This window comes from Scleropages formosus, chromosome 17 (genome assembly GCF_900964775.1).
Source record: "Scleropages formosus chromosome 17, fSclFor1.1, whole genome shotgun sequence".
Lineage (NCBI taxonomy): Eukaryota > Metazoa > Chordata > Actinopteri > Osteoglossiformes > Osteoglossidae > Scleropages > Scleropages formosus.
The window spans coordinates 17,221,475-17,248,816 of NC_041822.1; the positions used below are offsets into that span (position 1 = coordinate 17,221,475).

At 46.6% G+C, this 27,342-nt stretch overlaps 1 protein-coding gene across 5 annotated transcripts; it reads right to left on the reverse strand.

Moving 5' to 3' along the window:
- Positions 1–10,908: 10,908 nt before the first annotated feature.
- Positions 10,909–25,153, reverse strand: sncaip (synuclein, alpha interacting protein). Of its 5 annotated transcripts, none has more exons than XM_029259632.1 (10): positions 24,992–25,153; positions 20,973–21,073; positions 19,194–19,266; positions 18,273–19,081; positions 17,839–18,018; positions 16,511–16,624; positions 15,305–15,430; positions 14,245–14,414; positions 13,776–13,865; positions 10,909–12,754 (listed from the first exon to the last, which is right to left on the reverse strand). In XM_029259632.1, the coding sequence occupies exons 2-10, from the start codon at positions 21,027–21,029 to the stop codon at positions 11,788–11,790; spliced, it is 2,586 nt and encodes an 861-aa protein (XP_029115465.1). In that variant the 5' UTR covers positions 21,030–21,073; positions 24,992–25,153; the 3' UTR covers positions 10,909–11,787. The 5 variants fall into 5 exon arrangements, with proteins under 5 accessions (XP_029115465.1, XP_029115466.1, XP_029115467.1 ...); XM_029259633.1 differs by having other exon boundaries at positions 20,973–21,076; XM_029259634.1 differs by lacking the exon at positions 24,992–25,153 and adding an exon at positions 24,880–24,975.
- Positions 25,154–27,342: the final 2,189 nt, after the last annotated feature.

The window sequence follows — 27,342 nt, forward strand, 5'->3', positions numbered from 1 at the left end:
ATTTGGAAATCCAAATATGCATTATTCGTTTATCTAATAGCTCAGTAGTGGTTTCAGTTACAGTAAGTTACCCTAAATTAAGTCCTGTACAATTATATATATAATATATATATATGGGGGGGGTGCGGTGGCGCAGTGGGTTGGACTGCAGTCCTGCTCTCCGGTGGGTCTGGGGTTCAAGTCCCGCTTGGGCTGCCTTGCGACGGACTGGCGTCCCGTCCTGGGTGTGTCCCCTCCCCCCCTCTGGCCTTGCGCCCTGTGTTGCTGGGTTAGGCTCCGGTTCCCCGTGACCCCGTATAGGACAAGCGGTTCTGAAAATGTGTGTGTGTGTGTGTGTGTGTGTGTGTGTGTGTGTGTGTGTGTATATATATATATATATACATATATATATCTGTACCAAATTTGTATAACTCTTCTCCCTTCTGTAGAGAGTAAAGTGGTAACATCAAGACATGGAGTATAATTGTATAACTATTATGTGCAATATCATTACTTCTTTCAATATTACTAGCAATATAACCATCCAATATCATGTGCAATTGTTTTTAAATTTTAATATAATGGTGTAATATAAGGTGTAATATCATGTGCTGTATCACTTTCTACCTTTCACTTTGCTTTTTTACTTTTTTTGTGTACTTTTTTTTGTATTTAATTGTTGTCGTTAATTTGTTTAAGCAATCTCTGGCACAAGAATTTCCTTCGGGATGAATAAAGTTTTATCTTATCTTATTACCTGTCACATCCCACGGGGTCACTGCCCCTCCTGGTCAGAGGCGGCGCCACTCAGTGCCGCTAGCTAACGCTCACCTATCACCTCACAGTCTCATAGGACATGGAGGTATAAAAGGAGCCAGCGGAGCAGAACTAGTCGCGGATTCTTAATCAGCAGTTCTCTTGTGCTTCGTTGGCGATTGGTAGTCTCTTGTTCCCTCAGTTTGTTTTCTAGGTGTGCATGTTCCAGTCCCGAGTGCCCGTCCCGTCAGTTCCTGCCTCTTGTTCTTCAGTCCTGGTCCATCGTTCCTGTCCGGTATTTCGTCACGTCTCAGGGTTGCGGTCAGACTCACAGATTAGCGTTTCACTGTTCACCGTAGTTCCAACACCGTGTGTGTTTCCTGGTCTCGTGTTTCTTGTTTCACTTCCACCGAGTGTCTTACAATACTCACCGTACACGTCTAACCTCACACTGCACGTGAAGTCATTATATATTTCGTCTGTGTTTGGACGTAAGAGCAACGCGCGTCCGTGTCGGACTCCCGTCCGGACGCTACAGAAGAATCCGCCTGCTAATATGACTTCAGCGGAATGGCGTGAGCTGGCGGATCTGACAGAGGCGAACCAAGAACGACTCCTGGTTTGCACAAACGCCGCTAGCCGCCTCACAGATCAGTTGGAGCAGTTGACACGACTCCTCAGTCACGGTGGGCGGGGCGCCGATCCGACCAGTTCGCAAACGCATGATGATTGGCGGACATGTCTTTTTGATCGTCTTTATGCTTCCTCGGGTCCTCGCGCGGAGCCCACGAGCCCTGTGCAGACCAATGGGATCAGCGCTACTGAGCAGCTGTCCGTTCCCTTCCCGGAGGCTTTGCAAGGTAGTAGAGGTGAGAACCAGAATTACACAGAATACTCAATCTCCAGTCCAGCCTCTCTGTTCCCAGGGCCCTACTCTCCAGAGTCACCCCCTAGCCCAGACAGAAAGACAGAGAGACAGTTCTTCCCCAGCACCAAGAGTTTTCAGGTGCGTTCCAGGTCTCCAGTGGAGAAGACATCCAGCCCCCGATTGTCAAGACCACTCTCTCAGGAGTTCTCGCCGGATTACCGGAGCAACTCCGGGTCCAGCCGGACCCCGACGCCGCCAGGGCAGCAGGTGCCCTACAGCCCTGTGGACAGTGAGCCGGCTCAAGCATGCAACCTTGTCAGCTGTGCAGGGCTCGAAGAACAGTGCGTCAGACAGGGAATAATACGACTCAGTAACGGGCGTTTGACAGAGGAGGAAAGGAGGCGCCGTTTTCTGCAACGCTTGTGCTTTTACTGTGGAGCTGCGGATCACGTTCAGGTTTCCTGTCCAGTGCGGCCACCCCGTGGACCCCAACGGACCGACTTACTGGTGAGTGATGTATCTCTCCATACCTCCCTGTTGACATTACCAGTTACAGTATCCTGGGGTTTCCAGCAGCAGCAGACGGAAGCTATGGTAGACAGCGGCGCTGCAGGGAATTTCATGGATCATGATATGGCCGCGTCCTGGGGCTTGCCCTGTGCCCGATGCCCAAAACCCCTGGCTATTAAAGCTATTGATGGCGCTCCAATCGGGTCGGGGCGTGTAGAACAGCGCACAGAGCCCGTTACTATGCAGGTAGGGCCACTCCATAAGGAACAGATATGGTTCTATCTGATTAAGTCCCCTGATAACCCCATTATTTTGGGATATCCATGGTTATGCACCCATGACCCTATTATCTCTTGGAGTGAGGGGAAACTGCTGTCTTGGGGACAGCAGTGTCCCAAACACCTGGAGACGTCTTGTAACTCCACATCCATAGAGAGCCCTAATGCAGATCTTCCCCTGCAGCTTCCAAGGGAGTATGCAGATCTAGTGGCGGTGTTTAGCAAACACAAGGCTGCAGAACTGCCTCCTCATAGACCTTGGGATTGTGCTATAGATCTTTTTTCGGGCACTACACCCCCTAGGGGGCGGGTATACCCTCTTTCTCAACCTGAACATCAGGCAATGGAGGCTTATATAACGGAGGCACTAGAAGCCGGATTCATCCGGCCGTCTACCTCTCCAGCTTCCGCTGGCTTTTTCTTTGTTGAGAAAAAGGACGGGGGTTTGCGCCCCTGTATTGATTATCGGGGGCTAAATGCCATTACTGTGAAGTACCCGCACCCCTTGCCTCTTATCACGTCGGCCCTCGAACAGGTTTCCGGTGCTACCATCTTTACTAAACTGGACCTTAGGAGCGCATATAACCTGATTCGCGTTAGGGAAGGGGATGAGTGGAAGACCGCCTTTAGCACCGCCCTCGGCCATTATGAGTACCTGGTCATGCCTTTTGGCCTGGCGAATGCACCTTCCGTATTCCAGGCTTTTGTTAATGAAGTACTCAGAGAACTAATTAATCGCTCAGTATTAGTGTATCTGGATGATATCCTGATCTTTTCTCGGTCCCGTGAGGAGCATATTGGACATGTCAGGGAGGTGTTGCAAAAGCTGGCAGCACATAAGCTGTACGTGAAAGGGGAGAAGTGCCAGTTCCATGTGCACTCTGTGGATTTCCTGGGGTACATCCTAACACCCAACGGGGTCACGATGGATCCACAGAAGGTCTCGGCAGTTCTGTCATGGCCCCAGCCAAAGACAGTAAAGGACCTGCAACGGTTCCTAGGTTTTGCGAATTTCTATAGGCGCTTCATAAGGAACTTCAGTTCCGTTGCAGCCCCGTTGACTGCTCTGTTAAAAGGAGCCCCTAGGCGCCTGACCTGGACTCCTGAGGCGAGTCAGGCCTTTGAAGACCTAAAGAAGCGTTTTACTTCTGCCCCAATCCTGAAGCACCCTGATCCCAAACTGCCCTTTATTGTGGAGGTTGATGCTTCTGAGGCCGGGGTAGGGGCAGTGCTCTCACAGCGCCAGGGAAGTCCCCTGAAGCTCTATCCATGTGCGTATTTCTCACACAAGATGTCGCCTACTGAACAGAATTATGATGTAGGAAACAGGGAGCTCTTAGCCATAAAGATGGCCTTAGAAGAGTGGAGACATTGGTTAGAGGGGGCTACGCACCCATTCTTAGTGTTAACTGATCACCGGAACCTGGAGTATCTGCAGAAGGCAAAGAGGCTCAATTCCAGACAGGCGCGGTGGGCCATGTTCTTCACCAGGTTCCGTTTCACGGTGACCTATCGTCCTGGCTCCAAGAACGGCAAGGCCGATGCCCTGTCCCGTTTGTTCGAGGTATCGCCTCAGCTCTCCCCACCAGACACCATCTTGTCCCCGACGCAGTTTGTGGCTCCTATCCGTTGGGCTTTATTGGACGATATCCAAGCAGCCCAACGTCAAGAACCCGGTCCCAACGAGCAGCCCCAAGACAAAGAATACATCCCGTCCACTGTTCGGTCCGAGCTCCTACACTGGGCCCATGATGGTCCAAGTACAGGACACCCAGGGGTCAACCGAACCTTGAAGCTTCTCGCTGAACGCTTCTGGTGGCCATCCATGAAACAGGACGTACGAGACTTCGTCCTTGCCTGCACCACATGTGCCCAGGCCAAGGTCCCACGGCAGCTGCCAGCAGGGCTTTTAGAGCCACTCCCGATTCCCAACCGTCCATGGTCCCATATAGCGGTGGACTTCCTTACTGATCTTCCGTGTTCTGATGGAAACACCACCATATTGGTCGTCATAGATCGCTTTTCCAAGGCCTGTCGACTGATTCCTCTGAAAGGTCTACCTACAGCCCTGGAGACCGCGGAACTGCTGTTCCAACATGTCTTCCGGCTGTATGGCCTGCCAGAGGATGTCGTCTCGGACAGGGGACCCCAGTTCACCTCAAGAGTCTGGAAGGCCTTCTTTGCCCGCTTAGGAGTCTCAGTCAGCCTCTCCTCTGGTTATCATCCACAGTCTAATGGGCAAGTGGAACGCCTCAACCAGGAGGTTGGACGTTACCTGCGGAGTTACTGTGCTCAGAATCAAGCGGATTGGAGCAGATACCTCCCCTGGGCAGAGTACGCCCAGAACTCCCTGGTCCATTCGTCCACAAACTTAACTCCTTTCCAGTGTGTGCTCGGTTACCAGCCTCCGCTGTTCCCGTGGACGATGGAGACCAGTGGGTTGCCAGCTGTGGACGACTGGTACAAGAGGAGTGAGTCGGTGTGGGAATCCGCACATGTCCGTCTCCAGGAGGTGGTATCCCACCAAAAGGAGAAGGCCGACAAAAGGCGTAGGACTGTATTGTACCAGCCAGGGCAGAGAGTATGGTTGTCCACCCAGGATCTCAAACTGCATTTGCCCTCGAGGAAGCTTGCCCCCCGTTTCATCGGCCCCTTCAAGATCCTGAAGAGGATCAACCCGGTTTCTTACCGTCTTCAGTTGCCCTCGCATTATCGTATCTGTCCCACGTTTCATGTTTCGCGCCTCAAGCCCCATTGTGTTTCCGCCCTGCAGAGCCCAGCAGTTGCTCCACCTCCACCGTTGGATGTGGATGGTTCTCCTGCCTACTCCGTCAGGGCCCTCCTGGACTCCAAACGGAGACGGGGTACGCTGTACTATCTGGTCGACTGGGAGGGCTATGGGCCGGAGGAGCAGTCTTGGGTACCAGCACGGGACATCTTGGACCCAGCTCTTATTGAGGACTTCCATGAGTGTCATCCAGATCGGCCTGCTCCGCGACGGCGGGGGCGACCGCCTACCCGCCGGCGTTCTGCGGCTGGAGCCGCCCCTGGAGGGGGGGGTACTGTCACATCCCACGGGGTCACTGCCCCTCCTGGTCAGAGGCGGCGCCACTCAGTGCCGCTAGCTAACGCTCACCTATCACCTCACAGTCTCATAGGACATGGAGGTATAAAAGGAGCCAGCGGAGCAGAACTAGTCGCGGATTCTTAATCAGCAGTTCTCTTGTGCTTCGTTGGCGATTGGTAGTCTCTTGTTCCCTCAGTTTGTTTTCTAGGTGTGCATGTTCCAGTCCCGAGTGCCCGTCCCGTCAGTTCCTGCCTCTTGTTCTTCAGTCCTGGTCCATCGTTCCTGTCCGGTATTTCGTCACGTCTCAGGGTTGCGGTCAGACTCACAGATTAGCGTTTCACTGTTCACCGTAGTTCCAACACCGTGTGTGTTTCCTGGTCTCGTGTTTCTTGTTTCACTTCCACCGAGTGTCTTACAATACTCACCGTACACGTCTAACCTCACACTGCACGTGAAGTCATTATATATTTCGTCTGTGTTTGGACGTAAGAGCAACGCGCGTCCGTGTCGGACTCCCGTCCGGACGCTACACTTATTACCACTTCTTGGTCTGCATGTCAGCGAATAATAATCAAATACCCCCTTGTGATATTTTTATGTTATGTTATTCTATTATATTATTTCCTAGCTTCTCCTCTGTGTCCAGTGTTAACAAGCAAGATGTTGGGCATGTCGAACAAAAGATTTAACATCTGTTTCAGTTGTACCTCATAATCACTTCTTACCCACATCCATATGCACAAGATCACAGGTGCAGGCAACTGTAGCTTATGTTGGAGACATCATAGATATACTCCAGCACTTTATTAAAAACACAAATTCTGCCCCCGGGCCTTGGGGGGGGGGGGGGGGGGTTGCCAAGTTTTAACTGGACTATTTTGAGATCACACCCCATGTAAATGTAAAACTCAAAAACCTTTACAGTTTAAGTACAGAGTGCAGTACACATTGATTTCTCGATGTAGAATTATTAAACCCGATCCATAGAGAATAAGAAAAGATACTTTATTGTCATTGTATGCAATACAATGAAATTTTGTGTGGCAGTCCTCAGAGCAGCGGCAGGAGAAAGAACATGATAGATAGATAAATAGAAACTTTGAATTATTGTCGCTCTTGTTCTATCTGACAGGGAACTTTTCTCAGCCTTTTCCTAGGCAGTTTTCATGTTTTTTTTTTTTCTTTTTAAAAAAACACAGTAATTTAAATACAGTATCTGTAATGTAAGTGAAGCTGCGTGTTCTTTATGTTGAGAAGGGAAATGGCTCCCTCTTGTGGCCGCTGAGAGTATTGTCACCCCCGTCAGCGCACCGAGTGCCCGGACAATCACGCCTGTTCATTATTATAACTAGTGGAACGTGGTACGTGAAGCATTTTGTGGGAATTTGCATGAAGCTGACATTGAAGACTTTTTAAATTCCTTATTTACGCGAGCATTTCTATAAGTATCTATTTTGTATATTTCCTGTATTGGATACATTCACAATTTGAAGTCCCGGACTGCGTAAATGCAAAAAAATAAATAAATAAATGAATAAAATTTAAAAAAAAAACCCTGTGTAATGCCGCGCATACAAAGCACCTGCCTCTCCTCAGGTGAGAATACATGCCTCTATTCCAGACATGCACGCCTTCTAACATATGCATGGGAGTTCAGAAACCTGATGTATGAAAGCGATATTCCCACTTTTTTTCAAAGGTTGTATTCATCAGTATCCATCATCTGTGCTATTACATAAATTAATACGGTTGAAGGGGGGAAATATTTGTCACAGGCTTGGCAGAAACGTTTCCCCATCCTTCACCGGGAGGAGTTTCTTCACCGGCTCTTTCCCTGGCATTAGCCGCTGTCATCCGCGAAACAAGGGAGCCCAGTGGTGTCAATTATATTTGATTGACTGAGTAAAGCGCACACAAATAAGCCAAAACAATGGACACAAAAATCTATACATGACTCCCCCTGTCAAATCAAGGCCTTGTCTCCTCCATTTTCATGCTGCACGCCGGCCTCTGCCACCGCAGGCCTTAAACGTTTTCCTTCAGAAGCTCATAGGATCTCCAATTAAACGGGCCCAGTCCTCGAAGGTGTGGAAGGTCTCCCCTGGCGACCTGCTCGAACTGGTGTCTAATAAATGAGCTCTAATTTATTACTTTAACATCACGTTAGATAAACTAACATCCCCGAGCACCATTCAGTGTACCCCCCCCCCCCCCCCCCCCCCCCAATTCGTTTGTGTTCCTCTTCTCAACTGCCGGCGAAATTCCAATACGGTAACAATTAGACAGAAAACCTGAAACAATTTCACTTTTTTTTATGCGGTTAAGGAGGACATATTTTGTATTATGTCCCGAATTAACCTCAAGGATGTTAAATGCAATGAAGCGAAAATTGGATTCGGATCTACTGAAGCATTTCATTTTGAACTGATAAAATATGTAATGAAAATATTTTGCTTCATAAACACATTGTTTAAAGACATTATTTAAAAGTATGACAACATATAACCCTATACATATAGTACCACAATGTAGTTGTACTATATATAATAAAATATTTATACTGTATATATATTATACATATATAAACCACTCTTGTGTAGGGACTGTACTTGGTATATACATAGAGTATAGTGTACAGCATAGTACAGCATAATTTTATTATTAATATTATAGATACCGAAAATATCTATACCAAACTTACTCCTGGGCATATGGTGGTAAACTTACCAGGCTTCACATCTTTAGTTACATATTTGAATAAAAAATTAATCAACGCACACTTGAGCCAGTTTAACAGTTGAAAGTTAACGTGGCTTCTGACTTTTCCGAAAATGAAAACTCTTCCCCGTCAGTCGCCAAAGGGTGAAAAAATGATCAGACATCAAGTCCACGTGACAATGTGCAAATGGCCAAGCGCGTATTTCCGGCAATATCTGCGAATCGACCTCGTACGCGGCTGCTTTCTGTCAAGACACGTTTATTTAGCATAACGGTCCAGGGGTCCCTGGTCCACCTCGCCGTGCGGCTGTGGCAGATGCTCTCTTGACAAGCCTCAGCTGCAGCTCCTGCGAGCGCCTCCGCTCCGGCCTGCCGGGAACAGGTCTCTGCACCTTCCCGGAGCTCCCAAATGAAACGGGGGCTTTGGCCCGAATCCAGACCAGGGCTCAGAATTGCAACAGAGGGGCCTACGGTGCGGTACCTCGTGCGGTGCGGCACAGCAGGTAGATCTGGTGCCCCGCAATTCCCAGGCTGCGGATTCAGACGTGGGTTCCTGGGTTTGTATACTCTGGTTTCCTCCCACAGTCTGACTCTGAACTGCCTGTAGGGAGTCTGTGTGTGTGAGTTTGCGTGTTACACCACACTGTGGTACAGATGGGTGAATGTTTGTTGAGTGTTTAATGTAGCATGTCTAGCACTGTAAGCCACACACACACACACACACACACACACACACACACACACACACACACACACACACACACACACATTTTCTGAACCGCTTGTCCCATACAGGGTCACGGGGAACCAGAGCCTGACCCAGCAACACAGGGCGTAAGGCCAGAGGGGGAGGGGACACACCCAGGATGGTCCATCGATGGCAAGGCACCCCAAGCGGGACTCAAACCCCAGACCCACCGGAGAGCAGGACCCGGTCCAACCCACTGCGCCACCGCGCCCCTCTGCCGCCTATACACTCGATGATAATCATTATATGCCGCACTGGAGGAAAGCTTCCGCTAAAGGAATAAACACACGTTATTAGGGGCGGCCTTGGCTTCATCTGCATTTCCGAACATGCGAGGCCCCGGGGTCATTTCCCTGCCTCCTCCACCGGTCGACGACTTCAAAGTGAAAAATGAATTTTGATAAACCCATCAGGATAACTGCCAGGCCTATTTATGTAGTTATGTTTATAATCACTGTCATTACCATTACCATCATAACTAAGATTTTCAAACGGACATAATTCGGGACTCTGCACCAATAAAAATCCCCTTTGAAGTTTCGAGAGATTAAATGGAATAAAGCAAAAAGTGCAGCACACTCAAAAGGGTATTAGCGTGACACTGGTGCAATCCATCTCACGCAAAACCCTCTGTTAACTTAAAATTATGGCATTTATTGGTAAAGCAATATCCATAATTCATTCAGCAGTCAGCTCTTTGTATTTAGTCCGTCTGCAAAGTTTGCTAAAGTGAACTGGGAACTCGGGAGACAGGCACACTGCACATTAATATTTCATCCTTCCCCTTAATTCTCTCTCTCCCCGCTCAGATTTTTCAAACGCCGTCGTAAATTCCTTCTTAAACGTCAGCATCGGGTCGGCGTGAATCGCCGTGAAACTGCACGCTTTCCCCGGAGGCCCACAGTACGCGGTGAGACGAGAGGCCTGCTTGGTCACACAGTGCCAGAAAGCAAATAAAGTGCGGTACAGTACTCACCCACGCAGTGCGTAGTGCTTTGTTTGTGGTGACAGACGTCCCCTTGGGGACAACACTGTTTACCATATTCTAATCTGAAACGAGCATTTCCAGTACTACAGTACAAGTGGTACTTTAAGGGGCCAGCAGGTGGCGTAGTGGTTAGAGCTGCTGCTTTGCACTTAAAACACCTGCATTCAGCTCCTACCTCCTCCTGTAATACCCTTCATCAAGGTACTCACCCTGAAGTGGCACAGTAAGAATCACCCAGCTATACAAACGGGTAAATATCTGTAAGTAGCTCAGTGTATAAAACTTAACGAAACGAAAGCACATCACAAATATCTGCAAATGACTCAAAAAAAAAAACGGAAAGTTAAGCCACATTTCGTTATGCATTCACAAAAACGGATACAGGCGGGGCACGTGGTTTTAGATATCTCATTACATTTATTGGGATTTTATTAACAATAGTATCAATCAGGATTATTTCTTTATAAAAGATTATAAAAAACAGAACTTTAAGATTTAAGAAATGTTAAATTTACAAACCATCAAAGGGTACAACAACCTTATCAACAGTTTGAACAGACAAAAGTCATGAGACAAAAATGTGTGCGAGTGACACGGAGAGTGTGTGTTCCACTGGTGTATGGATGAGTGACCCAGTGTAAGTAGTGTATCTAGCAGTGTAAGTCTTCGGGTGCTCTGGTTTCCTCCCACAGTCCAAAGACATGCTGTTCAGGTTCATCCATAGTGTGTGAGTGACAGAGAGAGTGTGTGTTGCACTGATGTATGGATGAGTGACCCAGTGTAAGTAGTGTATCTAGCAGTGTAAGTCTTCGGGTGCTCTGGTTTCCTCCCACAGTCCAAAGACATGCTGCTCAGGTTCCCCCATAGTGTGTGAGTGACAGAGAGAGTGTGTGTGTTCCACTGATGTATGGATGAGTGACCCAGTGTAAGTAGTGTATCTGGCAGTGTAAGTCACCGCGGTGAATAAGGTGTGTGGGCTCATAACACTACATAGAGTTCATTGGAAGTCGCTTGGAGAAAAGCATCTGCTAAGTAAATAAATGTAAATAAAAAAATAGCAGCCTTCACAATGAGGCACCCACCTCCCCGACTGCTGTAGTAATGAAAAACAGTACTTTAATTCATGCTTCTCCCATGTCATGCTTTGTTTACCCACCTTTTCATAACTGTAATAAGAACAATAATCATAAACAAAATAAGTAACAGCATTGCCATAAAACTGCCCTTAACACTGCTGTTGTTAGAATACAGGTGTTGTGATTCCAGACCAAAAAAAAAGAACTTAAATGATCCAAAGTGGAACAATTCCAACATGGAAAACATCAGCAAGTGTTGCTTTTTAGTTTTTTCTTTTTTTTTTTTAAATATTTACAGTATACACTGCATTGGTCTGATTGGCCAAAGGTACATGTAAAAAGTCCAAACAAAAATATACAAGTTTATTTCATAACTAAAATTACTGATCTCCAAAATGTTAAAAGACATTTGGATCAAAACTAACAGTAGATATTGCAGTCTTGGTTAATAGTGGAGTAATTCTATATACACTGGCTCCGGTACAGTGGTACAAGTGTACGAACACCAAGTGCTCCGTCTGCTTTTACGTTTACTTAAAATAAAAATAAAAAGAAAAAAAAAAAAGGAGAATCCCCGGAGCAATCCGTCTCGTCTTTTGCGTCAGCGGAAAGTCGTTCGGTTTCAGTGAATGAAGAGCTGGTTGAAGTCGTTCCCTCCAGAACCCGCCACTTACGGGAGGGGAAATATCCTGCTTTCAGGCCTGAAAAAAATCTCACACTTGTGAAGTAAGATTAGGGTAAGATCAGGGTAAGAGCAGGTTGCTCGTCGGGTGAACCGCGCGTTCACCGAAGGCACTTACTACACGGCACTCGCCTTGCCCTTGGATTTGGACGGGCCGGCGGGGCTCGATTTAGCGTCCCACGTTTTCCTGCCGGGCGAGCCGTGCGACGCGCCGGAGACGCACTGCTTGGCCGCCGAAGCGGTCTGCTGATTGCTGTTGTTGCTGTTCTGGTTCCCGCCCAACGACTCCATAATGGAGCGGAAGGTTCCGAAAGGCCGCTTCCACATTTCCCCGGACTCGGATCCCGCCGAAGTCCTCGCCCCTCCTTTCTCGGCGTCCTTGCCATGCGCGCCCTTAGCCTCTCCCTCCTGGCCTTCCTTGTGAACGACCGGCTCGTCAAACGTCACCCTGAGTTTGAGGTTCTGGGAGGTCTTCCTCCTGGAAGACGGCGACTTGAGGGCGCTCTTGGGGCTCGTAGTCACCTTTTGCCCGTCGCCCGGCGTTTCCGATTTCGGCTCGTGGTCGTGATCGCTGCCGTCTGAGGTTGGAGAGGGGTTGTACCCGTCCACGGACTTCGAGGTGCCGTGGGCGAAGGAGAACTTGCGCTCGGCGGCTGCGCCGTGCCTCCTGGCCGGCGGGTGCGAGCCGGCGGATTGCTCCTCGCCGTCCGCGACGGCCAGCTGCCGAGGCCTGTCGGGTCGGCCGACGGCGCCGGAATGCTTCTGCTCTTCGCCCGGGTAAGCGTCGGAGTCCGACTCGCTGAGCGACCGCTGCATGAGCTGCTTCAGCCTGGCCAACTTGAGTTCGCGGCGGCCCGTCAGCGCCGCCCCCGGCCTCCGCGCCGCCTCCCGGGATCCGTCGCGGAACTCCAGCGACAGCCTCTCCTGGGTACACACCTTCTCCGCTATCTCCTTGCCCAGCAGCTGCCGCAGCACCGCGTCCGTGTCCACGTCCCGCTGCCGCAGCACCCACTGCCCATCGCCGGCCGCTGCCTCCACCGTCAAGGTCATCTCAGGCCACGACCCCAAAGGTGGGACAAAGGAGCTGGTGGAAATAAAGGAATCGGTCAACATGTACGGAGGGTTTTCGTGCGAGTTCTTGAGTTGTTGATTTTAACAGTTGATATTTAATGGTCATTTTAGAGTTTCGTGTGGTGTTTTCATGAATGCATGTTTCAGTGTTTTTTCTTTTTTTTTTTTTTTAACAGATAATCGAGGAGACATATTTTAAGAAATATAAAGTTGGTGAGTGACCGATTTTATGCTGCAGACCTGTTAATGGTTTAATATAAAGATTTTTTTTTTAATATTCGATATCCTGTAGTTGGGGGGTGCGGTGGCGCAGTGGGTTGGACCGCAGTCCTGCTGTCTGGTGGGTCTGGGGTTCGAGTCCCGCTTGGGGTGCCTTGCGACGGACTGGCGTCCCGTCCTGGGTGTGTCCCCTTCCCCCTCCGGCCTTACGCCCTGTGTTGCCGGGTAGGCTCCGGTTCCCCGTGACCCCGTAAGGGACAAGCGGTTCTGAAAATGTGTGTGTGTGTGTGTGTATCCTGTAGTTTTATATTCTGTCAAACGAAACAGAATTTTATGTTTTAAATTTCATTCATCTGTCATTTCACTGAGTGAATGGAGTTTAAATTTTTTTCTGAGCTTTGGGCATCTGTTGTATTTGATGTGTTTTAAATACTTGATTAATACTTAAATTAAGGAAAAAGAAATTATGTGCATACCATCGGTCAAAAGGCAAAAAGACCCAAAACCGAGCTGAAAATTTTTACATAACGGTCCCGGGTCTATCCATCCATGCAGACATAATAAAATATGATAAAACAAGACAATTATAAATTCTTAAAGGTGATATCAATGCTATGCGTTGCATAATAATGTAATTACATAATTAGAACCCAAATCTCAACATACCGTCGGTTCAAAGCGGTGTAATAAAACCCCGATCCCTCCTACTTCCACTCGACGTCTTAAAATCATCGTTATAAAGAAAAACGCAAAACGGTGCAGAGCGAATGTGGACCGAGAAGGAGCAGGACCGGCCGGGTGGCTGCGGGGCACACCTGGGTGACAGAGACGGCGAGCCATCCAGGTGCGGCGATTCCAGGAGCTGCTGCATCTGGTTCTGCAGGGTCATCCTCTCAGCAGTCTGCCTGCAGTCACACACGTTTTAACAGCGAGCGCGGGAGCGCAAAGAACCGCAACGGGACAGGCCGGCTTCTCTCCTCTCGGGAGACGTTTATTAAAACGAGAGCGACGTTCGGCTCCATCTACGTCTTTGCCATTTCTGCTGAAATATACGCCCCGCGAAAACAGCGGTACGAGTTAAAGGTAACTCCTTGGATTATTTCTACTCCGAGGACACCACCGGAGGACACGCGGTCGATGTGCTCAAGAGTCCACTCGGCGGTACTTCGCTAAAAAAGTGATTCGTGTCAACTTAAACCTGAATTTGCGTGACCGGTACACACGGGCGGCTTCCGCGGAGCGGGATGGGGACCCCCGGCTGAACCGCATAACCGAAACACTCACTCATTAAGCTGCTTGGTCAGCTTGACCACCTGGGAGGCCAGCGACATGCAGGTTTCCACCACAACCAGGTATCGCGAGCAGGTGGTGTGGCCGTGCCGCTCGGCAGTCTGGGAAGGCCGGTCCCCTTGCTGGTTCTGCACGGTGACGTTGGAGCCGTACTCCACCAGGGTCTGGCAGGGAAGACATTGGGGGCATCTTCAGATATGGGGAGTCCACAGTTCTGCTTCGAGGAATGCGAGCCCTACGGGGACTGTCATTATTCTCGTTTAAAACATTAAAATAACTTCTAAATCTTAAACATAGTTTATAAGTTAAATATAATAAAACAACAAACTAAAAAAATGAATAAGAGCATGATTTACACACCTGATTCTACTTACCAACTCGGTTTAACCAACGCAGCTTGGGGTTCACTTATTTTTGCACATTCGCTACTTCCGTGTATCTACTACAAACGTAATTTCTTCTACGGCAACGTAAGGAATTTATAATCACACCTATTATGTCAGATGCGAATGACTGGTTCTCATTAAAAACAATTTTATGGTAAAAGTGAGGGACACAAGGGGTTCACATACTTTCAGGCAGCACTGTGCATGTTCATAAATAAATATATAACTTTAGACAAGTGTTACAAGTGAGAAGCACAGGAAGGAAAAAAAATTGTTTACTAGTCCAATCATAGTTAATATTAATGATTATTATATATTAAATATAAGCACGCTGCAAAACGAACATACAAATTGCATCATTATGCGCCTGACTTGCAAATGAAAACTTCTGTTTCTCAGTGATGGAAACGCTTAGTGAGAAAAATGCGTATCTGCTCATTAATGACTTGCAGAACGGAGCTACCGCGCAGCTTTGTTTCGCGGAAACAAAGGATCTGAAGGTTTTCCCCAAAAGATGGCGCAGTTGGCTCAGTGCCAACAGCGTCGCTCATTCACGCCAGAATTCCAGCGTATCATTTTTTAGGCCTTGCTGTGATTTCTGATCCTTCTTATAAGGAAATGAGCTCATCTTCTACGTCTGCACGTGTGCGTCGGGCAAGCGGCGCTACCTGAATGCAGCCCAAGTGTCCGTGCTGAGCGGCCACGTGTACGGCACTGTTCCCCTGGCCATCCAGCTCGTCCAGGGAGATGGCCTGTTCCTGCATGAACTGCAGCAGCCACAGCAGGATCTTCTCCTGCGGAAGGACAACCGGACCTCTGCGTCTCGCACATTCACTTGAATCGACAGCTCACGGTAAACAAGTCCATTTCACAGCAGAATAAGGAGTAAAGAAGCACACGCGCGATCGTCAAAGCGCAGTTCGTGCTGCGCGTGGTACACGAGTAGCTGCCTATAGAACCGACACTGAACGGAAGCAGAAAAATGACAGTGACAGATGGTGCGATGCAAATTTTTGGAGCTTGTAGATCAGTAGAGAAGTGGGACTAAAAGAACTGGGTTAAGACCCCTTTTATTTTTTTTTTTTTTTAATATTTTCAGGGATTCAGCAGTTCTGAGGGACAGAAGAAGCTCATTCCACCATTAAGAACCTGCAGACTTCTGATTTTGGACCTCTCGGGCGTGCGACAACCAGCTCGAACCTTCCTCGAACGCCCGTGCGCGTGCCGCGCCGAGTATTGGAAACGGAGCGCTCGTTCACTCCAGCGCCCTTTATTGCAGTTAACACTCTGCCGCAGTAACACCGTTTACTCCCCTTGTTCACTTCTCCTCCTCTGTAATATACACAGCGCTTCAAAGTCCGTGCCAAACAAATAAATAAAGGCGAACACAACAGAATGAGACCGCAAACAATGGGCCCTGCAGACCTCCCACATAAATGTCAGCAGAGCTGAGCCGCCGCAAATATTAACATAAACAAACATACGTAATTAATCCCGAGAACGGAACAGCGGTGAGCTCTGCCAGCATGGCAGCGGGAAGAAGAAACGCTCGGTTCGCTTCGGGCTGCTTTTTTTCTGTCAGATTTCACGTACGCGCAATTAACATAAACCCAGGATTACGGTGCAGTGAAACGCCTGGAAAAGGGTGCCCCTAAAGCGAGGTATTTAATTAGGTACATTCTTCCGTACAGCCGCCCTCCAGAACACCGAATTACCTCAATTTCACGAAGAAAACACCGCGCTTCATTTATTGGCTCAGCGGACACTTCTGTCCCGAGCTATTTATTCCCATTATGGCGTTTGCCCATTTTCATCTGCGTGATAAAAGCTTTGGCGAAGACATCGACTTGAGTCGGCAAACGGCCAGCGCTCACCTGGCCGTATCGCGCGGCGTAGTGGATCAGACTGGGGTGGTCTCGCGTGCAGCTGAGCTCCGCAATGGCCTCCGTCTCGCTCACCATCCAGCGCACGCACTCCAGGTGTCCGTTCTGCGGGGATCCAAAGCTCCCATCAGACACGTTCGACCGTAAGTTCAATTTGCACCAAAGCATTAATCGGGGGAACGCTGACCTCCGGCGACCTGCGCTAGAGAAATACATCACATTTTGATCCTGTGCCGTTCACTTCGTAAGCGGTGACACCATCCGCACTGAGTGACCTCTGCAAAGGAATGACATCTCACACTTAATGAAATACAGCGTTAATATAGGCCCCGCCTCCTAGACTGATCTGCATATTCAAATATTTACAGCATACTGGCCCCATCTCCTAGTCTGACCTACATATTCAAATAACTACAGCTATCAAACTGGTCCCACTTCCTAGACTGATCTGCATATTCAAATATCTACAACTGTTATTCTGGCCCCACTTCCTAGATTGATCTGCATATTCAAATATTTACAGCATACTGGCTCCGCCTCCTGGTCTGACCTACATATTCAAATAGCTACAGCTATTAAACTGTTCCCACCCCCTAGACTGACCTACTTATTCAAATAATTACCGCTGTCATACTGGTCCTGCTTCCCAGCCTGATCTGCATATTCAAATATCTACAGCATACTGGCCCCACCTTCTGGACTGCCCTACATATTTGTCCTACAGAGGGTTCTCAGTTTACTGAGAATTGTGTTCTGGAAATGCAAGCATTTCATATTTCACAAGCTTTAAACAATTTCTTCCCCACTGATAATTATTGTAAATACTAGTAACCATCAAGGATAATAAGAATGTTTATGGGGCTAAATAACCCTGTTGAAACAGCAAAGATAGGCCAACACTCAGGCCATTAGCTTCTGGCACCGGCATAACTGTGATTCTCATTATTTTGACTCGTACCACATAACTTAAGCAAAAATACAACGAAAGGTATATAGCGTTATATTAGAATTTTTAAAATAAACTCTGATAAAGCACAAACCCACCGTACTACTGCCGGACTGCGCCCACCTCTTAGACCACCCGCTCTTAACCAACTGCAGTTTTTATATTAGCCCCACCTCCAAGGAAGACCACAGCTACTCAACCCCCTACAGTCAAAGAGGGTTCTGCTCTCCAGAATGGCTCCACAATGCTCTACTGTGGGTTTGGAGGAGCTGCTTTTCCCCACACTTTTGGCTTTTAGTTCACTAGGTGCCCTGCTGGATGGATGGATAGATGGATGGATGGATGGAGGCCATGGATCTGCGCCTCAACGCACCTTGATGGCCAGGCCGGCCGGGGAGAGCTGCTCACTGTTGCGCTCGTTCAGACAGTCCTCTCCCATGAGGGAGGTGAGATGCTGCAGGCATTCGGCATGTCCTTGCGAAGCCGAGATATGCAGCAGGTTGTTACCCTCCTCGTCTCGGATGAGCTCCAAGTTGTCCGCGGCCAGATGAGGCTGTGTCGCATAGCAGAGTGAAACAAATCACACGTAACTTCTTTTTTTTTGCTTTTAAGACGTCTTAATGCATAACAGTCAATCACGCATACCATTTACTATATATACCCATTAGCTCAGATAGTTTCCCAGATGAACTATGCTTCTCAAAGACGCAAAAACAGTTCCCCTCCAAGGATTTACACTGGTAGTCTACTGGTCCAGTAAATAAGTACACCAGCCGCCTCCGCCACACGTTCTAAATGCTTGCTCACCAGCAGAGATATTTGCCCCCCGCGGATGATGTTGATGATATTCTGAGCCTTCTTTGCATCCTCATCGCACTCGCCATGTGCCCTGGGGCTGCTCCATGCTGCCCCGGTACAACCTGGAACCGGGAACATGGGAGGCTGACCCCCAGGGATCCCGACTCCCGCCTTGTGAACCCTGGGCTCCTGGAACGTCCTGCTGGGCAGGAGCTTCTCTGCCTCGGAAGCTGCGGAGCAGCCCAGGCCGCTCTGGACGTGTCCGTGGCCCCCGCCGGGCTGCCGAATGAATTCGGACTCCACGGACTTGGACTTGCGCACCTCGGGACCCTTCACAGGGGAGAGCACGCAATACTGTGTCATGGCGCCCAGCGTCTCTGAATGGGGCAGGGTGGTGGTCTTTGCGACATGGCCCCGGTCGCCAGCGCCGCTGCCCAGCGGCTTCTTCTCAGCTGCCACCCGGGGCAGCGTGGCCATCTGCTGGCTGGACTTGATATAAGGCACGTCCAGGATCTCGTCCATGTCCAGGTCATAGTGCTCCAGCTCCCCAAACAGTGGACCGCCACCCTTGCCTTTGAAGCCCTGGCTGTCGGTGCAGGACACGTTTGCCACGTTCGCCTTGTCAGATGTCTCCCCTTTGCTGCCCTCTGCATTCTGCCCTTTGCTGTCGGCCTCGGTGTCCGACACCTCTGGCTGGTGCTTGAGGGGCGACACCCGCTTGACGGGTCGGAACTTGCTGTGCACGTCGGCAATACCGGCGGGTTTGATTCCATTTCCTCCGTGTGAGGGGATCCCACGACTCCAGTTCATAGGTGGAACTGAAACAAGAGCACCAGAAAATCAACGCTACGATGTAATGCACAATAACTGACAAATCCGTAACCAAGTCATTCCAGACCAGTTTCAGGATCCACGGTTCGCCAGATCTACCTTGTCTCTCTTCACCCTGGGAATCATTTCTTCGGCAAAGTTCCGGGATATTCTTCAAAGATGTCACAGAATACTGTATGAAAGGAAACATTATCATGCGTTTAATTTAAAGCTGCTGCTAAATCAGTGAAAGTATGAAATCCTCACATCATGTACTGTTCATGTTCATTCATCATTAACTCCTAAAAACTATCACACCTGAGCCGGTAAATTCATTTATGGGCTACTTCCTAACCTCATACTCCACGGACACCCATCCCTCAGACAAATGAAGGGCAGTGGAAACCGGCTATAACTGCTTATGAAGTCATACAGCCCTCAACCACCTTCTGCAGATGATATTCTCCCGAAAAACCTTTAATTATGTAAGCTGTCATAAATCAAATACATAATTATTATTTGTTTCAACAGTAATTAGTTTTTGTGCTTCAAAATAAATAAAATAAAATCACCAGTTAAAACGGACATCTTTGGACTGTGGGAGGAAACCCGTGTGTACATAGGGGTACTCATATGTGTTTTTTTGTTGAATACATTACCTTTATAGACTAATCATTTCTGTTAAACAATATAAAACGTGTTGGTATCAATGTCATGCACAAAAATACCCTTCATTTTGGTTTTCCATAAACTTCAGGTGACACATTTTTTTGTACATGAAACAATTATTTTTTCCACAAGAAATAATGGTCATTTAATACCCTCACAACAGGAGATTGTCCACAAGGCTATTATGCAAGGGTGAGGGTGTATAATTACATTAAATGTACACTCAATTCTTCGTGTTTGTTTTTTTAACATGGTTTTTAGTTTTTCGTGGTTTGTTCCTAGAAATTTTTAAAAAAAGAAAAGAAACATCTATTGTATATTCCTTATTTAAAATTTCATTGTATCTATGAAGCATTTCTGAATCACGTCTGCAAAGCTTTGAGCAACGCGCACAGTTGTAGTAGCAAATATAGGAGTATATGAAAAGCTTCTTCACCATTCTATGTCTGACCATTTTTTAAGATTACGTTTGCAATAGAGGCAAGAAAAAATTAATTTTTTTTCATCTGATTACAATTTAACTTTTTTCTTCTACTCTAAATTATACATAAACGGAGAAAGAAAATAAATATTACTTATTTGACTTTTTTTTTTATTTGATAGTATTTTATTTTCAAGGTTTACTGGGTCTATAAACAACGGCTGGCTATTTACAGAAGGACTGTGTCTACAGTATCAAAACCCAGTTGGTTAAATAATCGTGAGCCCTTTACTGAACTTTACCAAACCAAATCGAACCAAACTTCAAACAGAATATGAAACGCATGTGTTCCCCCCCCCCACGAGCATATTCTAAAGTGGAGCTGAAAAATCCATGTAATAAAAACGACATGAAGAAAGTGCAAGGAACAAAAGTGAAATACTACAGTGAAGCGATGTAACACTTAACATGTTTTATTGCCACAATCCATATACCACTGCTCCATACTACTGATTATGATTATTACAGTAACGTCTTTAATAGTCTCAATTGGTTTTCATTGATAAAAAAAATGTGAAGCAAAATCAGACCAGGAAAGAAGGACATTTTGAAATCTATAATCAGCGCTGAGTGTGTAGATACAGGCTATTTGGCAAAATAATAAATTATAAAATAATTAAACCAGATAAGTCAGATAAACTGATTGAAGCCAAAACCAGCTTGCACGCCAGCCCCCCACGGACCGAGTGCGTCATCTCCGCTCCGGAATATTAAGACCGCAGTTCAAAGCTCCTTCCTGGTCTACTCACAGCTAGGTCATCAGTGAAGTCGATCTCATCCAGATCCAGATATTCAGGGGCGTCCATTCTCTGTCAGCATTATGACCACACAGCACTAATGAAAAGCAAACCTGAGGAAGAGAACAAACGGAAATTACAACAGAGTACCATTCCTGGGCTGTCACTCGATGAAAAGGTGCGAAAAACAAACACAGGTACGAACAACTCCTAAGCTGTGAACAATTCTTCTCGTGTATTTTGAGCGAGGCACAGGAACGCTTGGCATTTCGCTTTCACGCAGGTATAAATGGAACTGTAAAAAACGACCACAAGTCCTCTTTCTTCCTTTTAAACACACTTTGAGCAATAACACGCCTGGGGTGCTCACCTGATGCCTTAACATACATTCTGTGGTATTTAGGAACATCTCACTGCCTATAATTTCTTCTAATATTTCTAATATAGGGGTGCGGTGGCGCAGTGGGTTGGACCACAGTCCTGCTCTCCGGTGGGTCTGGGGTTCGAATCCCGCTTGGGATGCCTTGCGGCAGACTGGCGTCCTGTCCTGGGTGCGTCCCCTTCCCCCTCTGGCCTTACGCCCTGTGTTACTGGGTAGGCTCCGGTTCCCCGTGACCCCGTCTGGGACAAGCGGTTCTGAAAATGTGTGTGTGTGTATTTCTAATATAATTTCTAAACATGCAACTTAAAAACAAACACAAAGTTTTTCTTTTTTTTTCTGCTGAACATTTTTCATCTGCCAGTAAGAGTCAATATTAAGGGATTTATTAACGCGACTGCAGCAGCAGGTAGTGCAGTAGGCCTACTTAGGACAACGCTCGCGTAAGCTGAAGGAAAGTGGTCCGAATCCTGCTCCTACTGTAGTACCCCTGAGCAAGGTATTTAACCGTATCTAATACAGTAAGAAAGCCCTGCTACATATGTGCATGTAAATAACTGTAGTAAATGATAACGGCTTGTTGTAATGTGAAGAGTGCATTGAACATAGCTGAGATGAAGGCATCAGATAAATAAATGTTAATCATAATTACTGTACTTATTCACGCACTATAAGTAACCACTCGTTCATGTCAGGGTCACAGTTGTCCAGAGCCTATCCCGGAAGCGTAAACCATAAGGGTAAGAGGGCATACTCTGGATGGGATGCCAGTCAGTCAAAGGATTGCCCCACACACACACACACACACACACACACACACACACACACACACTCCAGGCAATTCAGAGTCACCAATCCACTGGAATTACTGTAATGTCACTAAATGATACGGTGTAGCTGGTACTCTAATGGTTAAACACATTGCCTTGTATTACGTGGGTTGTCCGCTGAAATCCTGGGAGGAATTACGCTGTTTGTACCCTTGAAAAAAGTACTTCACCTCAATTGCTCTATTAAAATAGCCAGCTTTGCAAGCGTGTGCTGTTGCAAGTAGATCAGGATAAAGGCTTCGGTTAAGTCACGGCAAAAAAGTCTCCTCGAATCCTCCACGACGCTCCTTGAATCTGATAAACAAAGACTTTTTTTTTTTTTAAAACTCAGCTCTCTTCCATCTCGCTTCACACGTTCAGAAAATAATGGTAAAACTGAAAAGAAAGCAAGCATTTCCTGTGGAAACTGTATGACTGCCAGCATTGTGTGAGCAACGTAAAACAGGGCATTTCAAAAAAAAAAAAAAAAAAAACTACAAAAAACCGAAAGAAAAGAATTCTAGCTGGTCACCTGGAGCAGGAAGTGCTACTTGAGAGAACCGAAACAGGCAAAGATGTCAAGAAACCAAACTATTTTAATAAAGACAATGCTGGCAAAAGTAGCCAACATCCAGTCATACAGCATGGAAAAACACTGCGTTGTACTATGATAAAATCACATGCTATGTAACACAGCATTGTTCTTGTTTTTACATGTGCAGCTTTCCCTACAAATAACACACTACAGCCTTCAAACTGCACAACAACATAAAGTATATTTCAAAAGTGTGCAATTTTAATTTTTTTCAAGTCATTCTACCAGAATATAAATACAAGGAATAAAATGTGTTTTATTCTCATATTACATAATGTGTAATCTGATGTGCTGAAATATTTACAGGACTGAAAAGGAGCCCTGAGGTACGCCGAGTACCACAGAGCAAAAAAGCCGGGAAACTCAATGTTACACTGAAAGGTAACAATACAAACATAATACTGTATAGGCCTTTTACTTTACACATTCATTTTCATAACTATTTCAAATATTGTTTCGGTACTGGTTATCCTACTGGTACTGTATACCCAAAATGTCCAAAAAATCTGCTTATCATCCATGTACTTGAAGAGATTGGTGTGGTTCTTAGCTGTAGAGTACAGTACACAGGTTCAAGGAAGTACAAATAATTGTTGTTTTTGTGTTCATTCTAAGGGGGGTGCGGTGGCGCAGTGGGTTGGACCACAGTCCTGCTCTTCAGTGGGTCTGGGGTTCGAGTCCCGCTTGGGGTGCCTTGCGACGGACTGGCGTCCCGTCCTGGGTGTGTCCCTTCCCTCTCCGGCCTTACGCCCTGTGTTGCCGGGTAGGCTCCGGTTCCCCACGACCCCGTATGGGACAAGCGGTTCTGAAAATGTGTGTGTGTGTGTGTGTGTGTGTGTGTTCATTCTGTGAGCTCCCGTTGCAATTTAGACCTGGGAGTTTTTGAAAAGATCGGAAATAAGGGCTCTTCTCATTAGCAAGAACAACTCGAGCAGTTGGAAGGGGAACTTGAGCTTTAGTATGCCAGTGTCCCTTTTTTTCCCCGATATCACCATCTCAGATACCAGATCACATAACCAGTATGACGCTTCCCAGGGAGATATGGAATAACATTCATATTCATTACAAAAAACCCTGGAGAAAAAAGGGTTTTGGAGACCAGCCTTCACTGGGGACATCAGGAAACCCTGAAGAAGAACCCGATCCACCGCACACATTCACTTTTCACTCGCAGGGGAGTAGAAACCCAAGTTTAACACCTCCACAACGTGACACAACATCACTACTCTTCTTTAACACAACCAACAGACAATTGATGGACTGGTCGCTGTGTACAACGTTCCTGATACAGTGGTACCGCACAAAAAAAAAAAAAAAAAAAAAAAACTTACTTTATATTCTATTATTTAATATATTATAGAATTTTATATATATATAATAATAGCTACTCTCACTTGCGGGGTAAAACACTTCGTTTTGAAAGAGGACTTACATCTGTCACGCAAAGAGAAGGGGGGAAAAAAAGGGGTAACAAACTACAAAGTAACAGCCACTCCGCCGCGCGTGATTAATAATAAGGTACGAGAGGAACAGATGGAGAGATACGTCGCCGGGATGATCGCGAATTCCAATTCCTTTCTCTCCGTTCCAATCTGCACTCATTAACGAGGTGCCTTTTTCACTCCAACAAAGGAACAAAACCGAGAGATCGAGCGTTCCGTTATTGATTGATAAATAAACACAAATAAAATGGAGAAAAAAACGGCTACATTACTTTACATACCGCCGACTTACGACTCTGCAGCTTCCGAACACTAGATTCTAGAATAATTCAGTTTAGCCGCTGTTAACCGTTATAATGATGACACACGTACGTAAACAGTTACCCTGAAGTTACATCGCTACATTTTGTGACTAAGCGGCTCCGGTTTCTCTTATGAAACACATCAAAGGAAAGAAGGAAGAAAGGAGATTTGAGATGTGGGTTAGCTGGGCCTACCGCTCCAATTCGCACCGACAACTGATATTTTTACAACATCTCCGGTGCAGAAATGTAAAGAAAAAAAAACAAACAAACAAAAACAGAATTTCCGAGCATGACCATAAAATGGTACGGCAGAGCTTCGTGTCCATCCAGCTTTGGTTTTGTTTGAGGGCGAAGAAACGGCTTTGTCTCACCAGCGGACGCCGATATACATGTCATGATGATGAACCCGCGACGGAGCCGTTTTCGTTGGATAAAAAACGTCCAAATAGCGCAGAGGCGGGATGGGAAAGAAGACGAGCGAGACACTTTTGGCGCGTTTACCTTTCCGCAGGAGCTTGTCGCCGTGCTGTACGGGCCGCGTTCGTGCCGATGTGTTGGATACAAAGAGCGCCGCTGGATGTGGATGTGCGCAGGGCAGCTGCTCTCAGTCTCTGCGCTCCGGTTCCCCGGCGGACCGGAAACGCGCTCTCGCGCTCCGCTCCGCCGCTCTACTCAGCTGTACAGTACAGTACTGCATTCAGCTGTACTATACTCTACTCCACTGTACTGTACTCTATTGTACTCTACTCTCCCTGGTCGTGATGGTCACTGCCATAAATCTGTACCCACAACCACTGTGGCCTCTTGATAGACTCATTTGAGCAAAAGTCTATATGAACATAACATTTCATTGAAACACTGAGATTTTAAGGGCCATTTCTTCACTCCATTAACTCCATCCTTGTCAAAGAACCAGCTGTCTGCAGCCGCACGCTCTAAAATACTGTATGGTACCATTACAGAGCAATCAAATGGTATAACAGAAGACATACTGAAAATGTATACACTACTCACTTTTACTGGAGCAATTCAGGATGAGTTTTTTTTTTTTTTTTTTCCCCAACTTTATTTAATAAAGTTACCAATAATACACACAACCAAAAACAATACATTAAAAATCCACAATCAAACAAACCCGACACCATTTTACTACAGTTGGTCAACAAAATTACAAACAACCATTACATAAAATACATTGTCAAGACAAAGTCTTTCCCATAACAATCCCCTTTCTGGCTTCAAAAAATATAACTGACCCATGTCTTCCCCACACCAACGTACCCAAAAGGACCGTCCCCCAGCTCAACCGAAGTCATCATATCATAATGCATGCTTCCTTCAAAACACATAAACACATAAAATACTTCTAAATTAGAGTATAAAACTTGATCATACCCCTAAAAACAGAAAAATAAATACAAAACAGACATACACATGAGTAATCATCAGTATAAAAACTCAAAGTGCACAAAATCACCTGATAAAACAAGGCCATTAAAATCTGTAGATAAAACGCTATACAAAATTCAGGATAAGAGTATTGCTCATGGGGGGGGCACAGTGGCACAGCGGGTTTAGTCTGGGGTTCGAGTCCTGCTTGGGGTGCCCTGCGGTGGACCGGCATCCCGTCCAGGGTGTATCCCCTCCAGCATTGCACCCTGTGTTGCTGGGTTAGGCTCTGGTTTGCTTTGACCCAGCTTGGGACAAGTGCTTTGGCCAGTGTGTGTGTGTTGCTCATACAGCAATGCTGAGATCAGGATTCCAGCTAACAGCCTTGAGGTGGCAAACCTATTTTCACTATCAGTAGGCCTACAGTTGGTCCCAGCTGTAAAATCTATGATGTTTCTTATAGCGAAACAATGTTTAGCCAGGCCTGCTTTATTCTAGGGCACAGCTGGTAGCGTAAGTGGTTAGAGCCACTGCCTTTGGACCCACAGGTTCAATTCCCACCTCTGGCTGTTGTACCCTTAGGCAAGGTACTTACCCTAAATTTCTCCAGTAAAAATTACCCAGCTGTATAAATGGGCAAATAATTTAAGTACCTTAACATTGTAAGATGCTTTGGAGAAAAACATCAGCTAAATGTAAGGGTTCTAAAGAAAAATTGCCATTATGTGGGCTGAATGCCACAAATTTGACCTTTTGTGGCGCTAAACGTTATCAATCAGAGGTCAGATAAATATTAATAAAATGCAGCAGGCTGGGCACTTCATGCATGCGTCTAAATCCCGATCAGTCTGCATCAACTTCACATGTTCTTTACATTTTTGCTTGGCTTTCCTCTAGGTGCTCTGGTTTCTTCCCACAATCTAAAGACCTGTCAGTAAATGTGTGTATGTGTGGCTATCCTACAGTAGAGTGGCACCCTGTCCTGGGTGTACCCTACTTACCCTAGCCCCTTGTGCTTCCAGGATAGGCTCCAGACTGTTGTGACCCTGACCTGGACAAGTGGTTATGGCTAATAAATGTTAATAATATTAACAAAATGACATATACAGAGAAAATACAGTATACATATTACTTCAAGGGATGATGTGTGCTGTGAGTTCAACCTGCAGTTGTACAGGGTGTACCCTGACTAATCTAGCACCCCATGCTTCAAGGATAGGCTCTGGACAACCATCACCATGACTTGGACAAACGATTAAGGATAGTGTGACTGTGTGAGTAACAACACTCATGGAAAGTTTTGTCTTTTATACCTGCTGATATTCCAGCTCCACTCTAAGAGCCAATAATTTTAATCTTTTTCTCCCCATTTAGGTTTTAAGAAGACAAAACTGACAGAGTTCGTCACGTCTCACTCCAAGGACGACAGGAAAAAAGTAACAGAGATATGAAAGGAGCCTTGA

Bases quoted from the DNA above. Each gene is read 5' to 3' on its own strand.
- sncaip (XM_029259632.1), bottom strand. From the start codon at position 21,029: ATGGACGCCCCTGAATATCTGGATCTGGATGAGATCGACTTCACTGAT. The intron at 19,267-20,972 runs GTGAGTAGACCA...CCTTTCATACAG, and splicing joins ACTTCACTGATGACCTAGCT to TATTCTGTGACATCTTTGAA. The intron at 15,431-16,510 runs GTGAGCGCTGGC...GTCCTTCCGCAG, and splicing joins ACGCCGCGCGATACGGCCAG to GAGAAGATCCTGCTGTGGCT.